Here is a 12,668-nt window from a genome sequence, read left to right on the forward strand (position 1 = left end):
CATGAACATTCTGCCAAGTTTCTAGTACATTCTACCAAGACAACTCCTTCCCGGGTCTTTCTCAGGCGATCAAAAAACCCACAAAACTGATTTTTCTTCACCATCCATATTCCTCTTCCATGAAAAGTTCTTTAAAAAGACTTAAGGGGGGGAAACTACATTTTTTGCATGATCAACCACCCCTTAACTTGGGAAGCAAGAAAAAGGGAGGGCAATAAAGATGTCATGTTGGCACCTTGCATTTAAGAGGTTTTTTATTATTAAATGTTCCACTGAGCAGCTTCATTCAATATAAAGCAGTCCAAGAGAATAATAAATCCCTGTGTTTTCATCTGCCCATTAGCCAAGGGATCACCTCAGATGGTTTAATAAAAAGGTGGCAAAAATGTAGAGTTGCAAGCACTCGCAAGTCAGTCTGTCCCAAGTTTCGTAACAGGCAGTATTTCATCTGGAAGTGGGGAAAGGGGAAGTGAAAAATCATGTGAAGTCGTGCATAGGTGTATCTCCAGTGGTACCATGCACTTGGTTAGAGGTCAATAATGTGTGTGGGGGGGAAAGCATTGCTTCTTATTTGGTCTCAGGCTTCTCTTGCAACAGTGGTATAATAGACTCCCACGCCGTAAGGCACTACCGGAACAAAAGGAGAGAAAGACCATATAAACCAATCAATCAACACCTCAGCCTTTCTTTGCCCCAGCAGCACTCATGAACACAACTTGAGGGTTAATGTATTCCCTCAGCCAATAAGCAACTGTTAGTACCCTCTCTCATCTCAGATATGCAAGCTGGCCTCTGCAGGTCTAAAATGTCTTATATGAACAGGCACAGCTGAGATATCCTGGCCAATACCTCTGCACTTTCAGAACTATACCTGCCACATGGGTTGTGACCCAAGTTCTGCTGTACAGACCTTTCCCCAAGTGAAACAATGCATTCACATGTGAAGCAGGGCTCTTGTTTACTAATAGCCTTCCGAAAAAGGCCAATGGGTTTCATCAGGTGCCTTTTTATCAGATATGGAAAAGGCAAAATCCCCCAAAACACATTTTCATGTGCAGTACTGCAGCCACATCACTGGCTAAAGATATCAAGCTTCTTATACATATGGATATTTGTACATATGCATTACAGATAAGGACCTCAAAGAGAGAAGAGAAGTGAACAGTGACTCACGAAAGCTCATACCCTGCCACAAATTAACAAAATGATCTGTCTTTCTTTCTGAGGCAGCTGTGCAGAGAATCAAATCAATAACCCAGCTTGCTCAGCTCAACACTGCCTCCAAGGCATGCCATGTGAAATTGTGTGTTCTATCACCTGGGCTCAGTAAACTTTTTTTCAGATTGTTTCATCAATATGTCTGGGTAGCCTGCCATAAATAAACAAAACTTCTCAACAGTAACCACATGCTTTGCCTACCACGCCAACTAGAGAGCATTTGGACTTCAGATAAGTTAAAGCAGTTGGGGAAATGGAAGTGGGCTATACTAAATTCTAATGTAGCATGACTCAGGAAGCCGAGAGCAGGGCGATAGCCTGTGTGCTCCTCAGAGCCTGACAAAGGCAGGTTCCTAGGAGTGCACACGCCACTGCATCGCCCCACTGCTCTCAACTGAAGCCAAGAGTGACGGGGCATGCTCTCCTCGGAGCCCCCCTTCCCTTGCAAAGAAGTGAAGAGCAGCAGCGCAGAGGGTAGGACATGCTCTTCTCCATGCGAGGGAAGGCAGGCTCAGAGCAGAGCACACACCACCCTGCCACGCTGCCGCTCTTGCCTTCCCAGGTCTGCACAGACCCAGGAAGCTGAGAGTGGAGGGGTGGGGGAAGGGCACCCAGCAGTGCCCCTGTAAGCCAGGTGGCACCTTAGGTGGTCATCTAGCTGGCCTACTCCCACGGCCCAGCCTCAGTGCTGGATTTGCATGTCCCAGGTTCAATCACCAGCATCTCCAGTTTAAAGGATCAGGTAGCAGGTGATTTGAAAAATCTCCACCAGCATCCTTGGAGACTCTATTGGCCATGACAGACCAAGGGTCTGACTCAATATAGGGCATCTATAATCAAACTAAACTAAATTACTGATATAGGAACTTCAAGTAGTTAGTGAATTATTCTCATTGTTTTGCTCAGTGCCAACTTATGGTATTACCTTTTCATAATATTGGATGTTTTTATCTGCCATTCCCATCAGCAGCTGCCTGAAGTCTTGACGCTTGTTGTTTTGCCATCTTTCCATATCAGCCTTCAAGTCTGCATTGAAGCACTCCACTCGGTCCTGGCACTTTTCAACATCTGTGGGCACCTGAAGAGAGAGAATCTGTTAGCACCACTGTGGCAAAATGTCGTCAGTTTTATCCAATGAAAACCAGTTCACACATGAAGTCACTGCTTCACTCACAGCTGAATGTCTGAACTAACACCATTAAAAAGATTGCTGCCTTTGTGCGGCACTACCACATATGTCGGATCTGTGATGATGCTGCACAAATACACAAAGCGTCCATTAATGTGTGTTAATCCCTCAGGGACTTCATGTGTGAACCAGCTCCAACCAGGCACTAATTAAAGGAGGTGTTTACTCTCTGGCATCAAAGAATCTTAACTTGTCCAACACCACACTGGCCACAGGGGTGTGTGGCCTAATATGCTAAGGAGCTCCTGCTAGAATTCCACCCCTGAACAACACGATCATTCCCTCAGCCCCGGGCTTTCACCAGGGCTTTGAGCAAAGGATCCAAAGTGGGTTGGCTTAAGGGTCACCCCAACCCAGTCTCTACATAGTCATGAACTTGATTTGCTAACCTCAGACCACTCATCTTTCAATCTAACCTACCTCAGAGGATTGTCATGAAGATAAAGTGGAATAATGCTTGTAATATCATGTTGAATACCTTGGATGTGACTACAGAATTTAATTCTTGGTGCCCTGTTAAATGTTACAGAACAAAGCAAAGAGGAATTCTGTCCATTTCTGTTGCTGTCAAGCAAGTAGCAGTGGTTAATGAACGTATGCATTAATCTTTAAAATAGCAATAATCTCATTTTGAAGTTAATTAAAATTTCAAGCTTTTTTTACTTCAGTGGATTGATGGACAAGCTTACACAATGAAATATTTATGGGATAGTGCTTATTCAAGAGCAACCATTGAAGTCACTGTTCTTGAGAAAATGAGTTAAGAGATACCTCTAATGAGACCGAAATGACTCCATCCCTTTAAAGCATGGAATCTTAAAAGCAGATTTATCTGAGCATCTGAAGCAGCAGATAACCTTAACACTCCTCCCCACCCCAGGCAGATACTGACTTCTCAGCAAATGCACATATAATTGTTTTGCCACACACTTATGCACTAGACTGCCAATGGTATAGTACAAAAAGTGAAAATATTAATGATTAGTTACTAATAAGTAGTGATTACACCCTGGCCCAATGGTCAAAGTTGTCAAAAGTCCTCCAACACTGCCCATGTGGTATGAAGTCAATCCTAGATTACTGAATGTTCCCCGTTTTCTGCACTGTATCATTCTTCTGATGGTGAAGCCTGAAACACTGATTGGCTCAGCCAGTTTGATATGGAAAGGAATGTTCAGATGCCCCCAGAACTAAAGAAGAGAAGAGATTGGATTTATACTCGGCCCTTCACTCAGAAGTCTCAGAGCAATTTACAATCTTCCTCCCTTCCTCTCCCCACAACAGATACCCTGTGAAGTGGGTGGGGCTGAGAGAGCTCTCAGAGAATTGCTCTTGAAAGAACAGCTCTGCAAGAACTGTGACTGACCCAGGATCACCCAAGCTGGCTTCAAGTGGAGGAGTGGGGAATCAAATCTGGTTCTCCCACATTAAGAGTCCACACACTTAACTACAACACCAAACTGGCTCTCTAAAGCAGTTTGCAGCCAGCTTCCATACAGAAGGGAACATTGCCTGCATGCCTTAAGATTTGTTTCAAGAAAGGAATGACCACAAACCTGCACATGGACAAGCAAAAAGGAAGGGTATCCCAGGGATTGAAGGAAAAGTGCAGAACAATGAACAGAGCTCTTTCACCAAGCCTTCAGCTGAGGCGGCAGATGTCACCTGCTATTAGGTCTCCCCACCCCCTTATTCCAATGACTGGGATCAAATGGACCTTTGGACTGATAGGTCAGAGTTTCTAAATCCAGCTCTAGTTTTAAGTTTTGTCAGCATTTTTAGCTGGTCTACATTATAATTTTAATCTGCTTTTAACTGTTTGACTCATTGATGGAACCCACCCTGAGCCTGCTTTGTGGGAAGGGCGAGATATAAATCGAATAAATGAAATGAAATAGACCAAGAAAAAGGAGCCTAAAAGGGGAGGTTAATTTGAAGTTTAAGGAGGAGAGGCAGGGAAGTTGGGAGCAGAGACAAAAAGGAACTAATTGGAGAGAAGGCTGTGAAGCAAGATCATAGTGAAAGCAATGAAGAAAGGCTATATGCAGTCTAGCAGAGTGAGAAGTGTTAGGGAGACAGTTTAAAAGAGTTTGGCTAAAGGAAAGCTCCATTTGTGAACAGAGATTTTCAACACTATGTACATTTGCCCAGAATGTATTGTGAGCAAATGAGTATAATGCCCAATCTTGACCAAATGTGCATAGCCTTTTACTTCAGGCTGCAATCCAAAAAATACCCCAATGTGCTAGCTTCAAACTGTATTCACTGTTTTTGAGAGACGGATGGCATGGTCGTACAGATGATTCCTTGCAAATAAGCCTCAGCTTCCAAACTACTGTACACCGACAAATGGAAGAAAACCTTTAAAATTCCTGATGCGCTAAGAATGTAATCAGACCAGAACATCCATCTAATCCAGAATTCTGTTTTCAGCAGTGAAAAGTCAAATGCTTCTGGAAAGCATTCTTTCCCATCACCTGAAATTGATCCCCAAACATCTGGAATTCAGATGTGCATTGCTTCTGTACATTAGAAGGGTTGCATCTAACACAATAGCTATAAGTCACAAAAGTTAAATGAAAATATACCCTTCCCTCCGCTCTGGGTTTCTTTCTGCCTGCTTCCTTCTTCCATGAATGAAAGATTGCCCTGTTCATGAAAGAACATATTTGGATCCAACCCAGTGACTGAGGTGGTCTAAATCCTTTTTTAAAAGCCACCCAAGCTCAGAGAGACCACATCTTGTGATAGCACAGTACATAAAAAGGAGTGACGCATCTGCTCAACACAGACCTGAACCAATTATTGGAGGCACCTCCATTTTGCAATTATCAGAAATTAATTTTGAACGCAGTTAGCTGACACTATTTATCACCCAAGGATGAACTTTTCATATACATTAGGTTTTGTTTTCCACATGCTTCAGAAGACAGGATTTAAAAAAAATAATAACTAGTACAAAACAATTACCTTGGGCCGGTCTTCCCTTTTTAGGGCCACTGCTTCCAGCTTGGCTTCATATTCTGCTTGAACCTGATCTCTTTTCTTCAGCACATTCTAAAATGGAAAGAGGACAAGCAAACTGTAATTAAAAGGAAAGAAAGTCACGTTTATTCTAGGTCTTCTTGTGGATTTCATTCAGTTTTGAGTTTATCACTTCTTAAGTAGCCATGTAACTAGCTTTTGAAACCAAGTTGAGGGGGGGGATTTTTTTAAATAAACCAAGTTGAAATTAGTGCTGTAGGGTGGGGGAGAACAAGGCCAAAAGGGGAAAGAATGATTTCTTCTTGAACTATGCAATATTCTTGTGTAATTAAAAAAAACATGCAACAATCAATCAATAAAATGCCAGCCGCAAAAAAATTAACAGCTGGCTTTTAATTCTTGCTCATACCAGAATCCTAACCAAGCACTGAAAAGAAAGGAAGTCTTCACTTAGCACCTAAAGCTCAGACGGTTCAACACCAGATATAAGTCTACACAGAGGGAATGTACCAAGGAAAAGGCTCTGTTTTGGCTGTCTTTCTCACTGCTGAAAGAAAACAGAACAGGGATCCCAGTGCTTCTTAACAACTGGACAGGTTCATATGGGAGAAGACAGGACTTTACTGGACTTCATGAAATACCATCCAGACAGACTGGAGATAGAACCATCTTTCCCTGCTCTCTCTTCTAAGCAGTCAACTTAGCACAGAATTGCTCAACATCTGGATCTCAGAACCTATGGAGCATCATGTCAATTTGAGATGATCTCTGAAAGAGCCACCTAATAATGAAAATCCTGTGACAATGGATCACAGTCTACTACCCAGTATATAAGCAGAAGTCAGTCACAGTTCTCTCAGAGCTCTCTCAGCCCCACCAACCTAACAGGGTGTCTGTTGTGGAAGTGGAAGGGAAGACGATTATAAGCTGCTTTGAGTAAAGAAGAGTGGGGTATAAAACCAACTCTTCTTTTTCTATGAAAATCAGTTTTGGCAAATTATACTTTACAAGTGGGTGATCTGCAAGGAATTTAACCAGAGAGGGTATCCCATTCTCTCTGCCTTTTTGTTTCCCACCCCCCTGGTCTCCTCCATACCTTCTCTGCCACTCTTCTTCTCTCTCTCAGCAGGGACAGCTAGGGGATTACCATGCCTCCCTCCCCCATCTATCATCTCACAGGGGGAGCATTGCTACATCAGTAGCAGGGAGAGCTGGTAGGTCTCATACCTCCTTCCCCTGCCAGTCTCCAGTTTTACTATGTTAGCAGCTGAGCTAAGCACTCCTGCCCCAGAGAACAGTGGTCTGCTGAAGTGCACACCAAGTGTTCTTCAGATTTTTATAAAATCCTCCTTTTGGGATATTTCCCCCAGGTTTGTAGAAATACCTCTTCTGTATCTACCATGGGCAAAATGGGAATTCTAACTTGGGTCTTCCAGAGGATTGTCTGAAACTCTAATCCCTACACCACACTGGCTTTTGTGGGGTGGCTGCTGCTGAGCAGTGGGAAGCAGCTGGAAGTCATGGAAGCTGTGTGGTAGCAAGTTTCCCAGTGGTTGCTTCCTGGTCTGGTCCCAGGTCAAAAGACAGAGCTGGAAAAGGCCCTGGCCCCTCTCTCCTTTTACTGACAGAAACCAAAGCTTGAAGACTGGCAATAGGGTTTGTGGTAGCCTAGTAATGGCCAAAGAGGGCTGCAGGCACACAGCTTCTGTCATTTGGAAGAGGGGGGGAGAAGAGATTTTAAAAAACAAGCTTTTCTCAGGGTTGCCTTCTCTGTTCATGGTCCAAGTCTCCAGACTGGAGTATCTACAGATGGGGCCATGTTAATAATTAGATATATTTATTGTATTTTGTTGTCTGCTATTTAGCATTTCATCTGTAGTTATTAGAACTTAAGGGCCCATGCTTCAAGTTTTACAGGTATTTCATATCACAAGTTCGCAAACAAGCTGACTGGCTAATAAAATGGCCCACAGAATGCTGAAGCACGTTAACAGAGACCAATCATTAACAGACATGTTACATTAGAAAGAACACACCCTCAAATGTGGAACAAGTCAAATAATTTTCTACCAGAAGGGGGAGGCAAGAGACTAGGTTATCCCAGCTTTAGCAGAAGCAGGCAAGATGCTGGTGGCTTCTTCACTGTGGCTCAACATTGTCTCTTAGTGATAACAAAATCAGTATGCAAGAAAGACTATTGATAATGCTGTCTTTGTGTAATCCCACCCAATGCAGTCTTTGGTTAGTAAACTATGGAATCAAGAGGCACAAAATGAATGAGGCAACACACTCAGTGAAGCCCACAAGCCTTCAAGTGAACAGAAGCAAAAAAAGGGTAAGTTGGGTGATTTACAGGTTCTGTGTTTTAGCTGGGCTCTGAAAACTTTTTGGCTATTTTTTATAGTAAAGGAAAGGAGGAGGAAATTAGTTATAAAAACTACTATATTAATTCTACTACTAGAGATGTGGTTTTGAGCTCAAAGGGTGGGTAACAACCTTGGTCAGATAGACTCTGACCCACCCACATAAAGTCAAGCCTTTCTTTGGAATATAACAAATTGCAACTAAACCCAAGATTATACAGCATGTGTTGCATATCAAGAGTTGCGTATAAAGTTGCAAAGAAAATTAAAGCACCACCAAGATTAAGAACTTTATAAAGAGCCACATACAAAGTTCTCTCAAGAGGCAGAAGATGTCTGCATGCGTGTATTGTGCCCACATGAAAACCCTTCAACTTATTTTAGGCTCTGCCATCATGAAAAATGTGTATAAGTATTTAAAGCTAACTCCATTTGCCTAATACCTAAATGCTCAGCTGGGACTTCTTAAACTTATTGTAAGCAATATATTCTGTGTCACCTCAGCACTTATTCTTTCATGCCAGTGCAAATGGAAATGATGCATAAGAGGCATTTTTGTCTTTCCAACAATTAAATAAAACAGCTAAATTCCAGTCCAGTAGCCCCTTTGAAACCAACAAGATCTCCAGGGCACGGGCTTTCAAACTTCTTCCACCAGATGAGCTTTGGCTCTTGAAAACTCACACCTTGAAAATATTGCTGGTCTATATATTGTTGGTTGTTGAAAATATTCTTGGTCATGAACTGTGCCAACAGGCAACTTCAGGAGAACACAGCTGCACAGGGAAGTCACAATGAATATATATCAGATTTAAATCTTAGATTGAACAAAAACTATTTAGAACAGGGATTAAGCCACTCCCTAAACCATTCAAAGTCAAAAACATTAAGAGAACTTTATAATGAACACTGTTTGAACACATACATAATTGCTTTTCACACACATACAAATCCATCTTACCTTCATGGACTCAGCATACAGCATGTACTCCCTGAGAACAGGTAGGAAATCCTCAGTCATATCTTCACTCAGTTCCTCAAGAGCTGTACAGCAATTCCCAATGCAAGCAGACATCCCTTCCAGAGGTTCAGACAGTTCTCTTTCTAACCCACTCCAAGTTGAATAAACTGGCCCATATTCTCGAAGTTCCACCAGATATTCTGTAAGAGGAGTCACAATCAAGTTATAGTTTCTTGGTTTCAAGGGGGCATCACAAGTGCTGAAGCCTAGCTCTCAGGCAGGACAGTTCCTTCTGCTTGACAAGATCTCACCCAAAAAAAGAAGCATTCAGGACCAAGAAAAGAGATCACATAACTTGGGGGGGGGGGGGAATTAGAGTTGTAGAATGCTTGCTGCAAGAGATAAAGAATGGGTTCTACATTGAGAAGGAACTGTGAATTCAGTTGCTTGGCCCATATGCTGGGTGCCCTAGGCTCAACATACTGGCATCTCCTATTAAAGTATTTCAGATAGGGCTTAGAGACCTTGGAAACTCACTGTCAGCCAAGTATACTAGATAGACTGATGTTCTGACACTATACAAGGCAGCTTCCTAGGTCCAGTGCTTTGTTTATGGGTTTAATTATTATATTACAATAGTATTTTAATTGTTTAAACATTTTGTTTTTTGGGATTGCAGCTTTGTGGACCCTGACTGGGTGGAAAGGTGGCATAAAAATGTTTAAATGAGCAAATAAACCTGAATAAGCTCAAAATATAGACCATGATGCATAAACAGCTACAGCATGGAGCATTTTTTTTTTTGCCACTTTGCAACACTATAGAACAACTCCCTACACAGGGAATTCTCTCAGAAGGGGTACTTGTTAAAAAAACACACACCCTACTTTTCAATTCATGGCAACATGTTCAAAGTAAAAGGCAACAAATAGATTCCAGAGAGGTAGCAATTGACTGGTTTCAGAAAAGAGACTTGCAGAACCTTAGAAAGAGGAACAAGTTTACTTCAACAAGACTTTGTAGACCTGTCTGAAGCTTTTGTGACCTAATGCCCACTTTGTGCATACAACACAAGAGGAGGAGATTGGATTTACATCCCACCCAACACTTGGAGACTCAGAGTGGCTTACAATCTCCTTTCCCTTCCCCTCCCCACAACAGACACCCTGTGACGTAGGTAGGGCTGAGAGAGCTCTTTCAAGAACTGCTCTTGAGAGAACAGTTTTGAGAGAATTTGTGGCTGACCCAAGGTCACAGAAGCAGCTACTTGTGGAGGGGAGGGGGAATCAAACCCCGTTCTCCCAGATCAGAGTCCATGCTCTTAACCACTACACCAAACTGGCTCTCCAGAACTTGAATGTGTTCCAATATTCTCATTTTGCAAGAACAGACTACTTCTAGGAGGCTACATATACCCAACTCTTTTTCCCCAAGGTGTCTAAGGAACACAAAGGTCAAAGTCTGAGTCCAGTGGCATTTTAAGACCAACGAAGTTTAATTCTATAAGCTTTCAAGTGCACGAACACTTCATCAGATACATGTGTGCATACAAACAAAAGCTTATACCCAGAATTAAACTTTGCTGGACTTAAAAGTGTCACTGGATTCAAATTTTGTTCTATCGCTTCAAACTAACATGGCTACCCATTTGAATCTACAGACAAAGTTAGTCCTTGGTACAGTGGATAACTTCCACTAAGGGTTTTATTCCCTTTTCTATGTTCTCTGTTTGAGGATCAAAGCAAACCCTCTCAAAGCAATAGGGAATGCTGGTAGTTGTAAACCCGCAGGGTTTTCAGGACAAGGGACATTCCAAGGTGGTTTGTCATTGCCCGTCTGCCTGTCATGACCCTGGCATTCCTTGAGGATCTCCCATCCAAATACTAGACAGGGCTGACTGGGCTTTGCTTCCAAGATCTGACAAGATAGGGAAAGAATACAAAGCCAGTGCACAGCAAGAGGCTAAACAGAGGCTAGCAGTACACAGCAGAGGCCATCTGACAGCAATGAAGATTCTGTGAATTTAGGGGGAGGTATTTGTGAGTATCCTGAATTGTGCAGGGGATTGGACTAGATGACCTTAGAGGTCCCTTCCAACCCTATGATTCTAAGAGAACTTTTTGCAAGCAGCAGTACTCCAGCTGTCAGTTCAGCACAAAGTTATGTGCTACTCACCCACTTCTTCCTTAATGATCCGCTGTGCTATTCTGTCAATGGTTCCAAGCTTCATAGAAAAGGTATCTAAATAGTCTCCAATGGCTGCAAACTCCAACGGTCGACTTTTTAGTTTATAGCTTCCTGTGACATATTTGACCGATTCTCCCATCTTGGAAAGCAAAGCCATCCCTTGCTTTTTGTAAGCATTGAGATCCTGATAACAATGACAAAGCAATTAATTAGTTTTCCACTAGTTACAAGTTAAATTTATCCAAAGAAAATCTTAACCATTCTAAACCAACTGTCAAAGTGGGCAGATTAAGTGGGCAGATTAAAGCAATGAGGGTATTTGGCTGTTGCCTCACTTGTTTCAAACTGAAGAGGAGATAATGTTTTTGGCATTATTTCAAGTTTAAAATACCTTCCTGATGTTTGAACAAGGCACAGAGTTTCTTATATTGCATGACTAAAAGAATTCTCTTTGTAAAGCCCATTAAAGTTGATTCCCATTACTTATTGGTTAACTTCAGAATAATTTGTCATTCACTGCATTCTACAGTGAATTTGTACTTAAAGGGCTATAGCTCTACGACTGCACCACTCAAAGATGTTACCATGTAAGGGCACCTGGCAACAATACTCCTTGAAGCTTTCATTGCTACTGTGAATGCAGTAGCATTTACCTTGGCGATGGAGTATCTACACAATAGTTCCCCTGCACTTTCCTTGCTTCAGCTTACCACTGCCGCCATTTCCCCATGCACAAAAGGCTTTTTTAAAAAAGTAATTGACAGACTGCTATAGCACAACAACATGATGTTCTATTGCCATAAATTACTTGTTTCTAACTTTAAGAAAAAGCCCCTGGCCTTTCCATGTGGAGTTATAAGGGAAAATATGAAGACCATTACTTATTAAACACTAGAAAACAACAACTAATTCTGTCCTCTAAAATAGATTGCTTTTGAATAGCACAGGTGATCTCTTTAGGGATTCTCTCACTATTTCTTTTAATTACTTCATTTACACCTCCACTTCTCTTCTCACTGGGGACACAACCCTGGTTACATTTTCTCTGAGGTATGCTAGGCTGAGTGCATGTGACCAGCTTGAAGTCTCCCAGCAAGCTTCTGTGGCAAACCTGGGTCTCCCAGATCCTAGTCCCAACCCTCTAATTGCTACACTTGCTCACTCCAAATATTTTTTTTTTCTAAAAATGTGAAACCATCCATGCCTCCTGAAAGACTTGCGTCAAGGCTGTTCACTTACTTTGGCAGTCAGAAACACATGAAAGTGTTCATTGAAAGACAGCACCGGATGATCAGCGATCCTTTTCAAAAATTTATCCAAGGCCTTCCTCCTTGTTTCAACAAATTCTTCTGAAAAGCGGTCAACAACTCCTTTAACCACAAACTTCTCTGGAAGAGGCTGAAGAGAGAGAGTCACAGAATGTCTCAATGTGTATGTTTTATCTGGAGAACAGATCGATAACCACTCTTGCATCAGATCCAAAGTTGAGAGCAAAGGGTCTACTTAAACAGAAAATTTTCAAAACAGAGACACAAGAATACCAACATAAGCAATAGCTATTTCAATAGAGCAGGCAAACAAAAACACATCATTCATGCCATGGCCTTTAGTTCTCATTTGGAGCTGCATTACAATTTAAAGAATAATTTCTACTGTATCGATACATTTGCATCTGAAATCAAATTCCCATGCATAACTTTACTCATGCAGAAAGACTTGTTTAATTTCTGTCTCAGAGGAGGGGCTGAAAAGGAGGAGAGAAACA

The 12,668-nt window shown here is 42.0% G+C and overlaps 1 protein-coding gene across 1 annotated transcript in view; it reads right to left on the reverse strand.

Annotated features, from left to right (window-relative positions):
* Positions 1-236: 236 nt before the first annotated feature.
* Positions 237-12,668, reverse strand: part of SNX30 (sorting nexin family member 30) — a 36,923-nt gene continuing 24,491 nt past the window's right edge. Inside the window, exons 4-9 of the mRNA XM_060237154.1 lie at positions 12,143-12,301; positions 10,892-11,087; positions 8,717-8,916; positions 5,378-5,464; positions 2,144-2,296; positions 237-627 (exon numbers count right to left, since the gene is read on the reverse strand). Of these exons, the coding sequence (XP_060093137.1) occupies positions 568-627; positions 2,144-2,296; positions 5,378-5,464; positions 8,717-8,916; positions 10,892-11,087; positions 12,143-12,301 (855 nt within the window). The 3' untranslated portion in view covers positions 237-567. The remainder of the gene's footprint in view (positions 628-2,143; positions 2,297-5,377; positions 5,465-8,716; positions 8,917-10,891; positions 11,088-12,142; positions 12,302-12,668) is intronic.

Source organism: Heteronotia binoei, chromosome 4 (genome assembly GCF_032191835.1).
Source record: "Heteronotia binoei isolate CCM8104 ecotype False Entrance Well chromosome 4, APGP_CSIRO_Hbin_v1, whole genome shotgun sequence".
Lineage (NCBI taxonomy): Eukaryota > Metazoa > Chordata > Lepidosauria > Squamata > Gekkonidae > Heteronotia > Heteronotia binoei.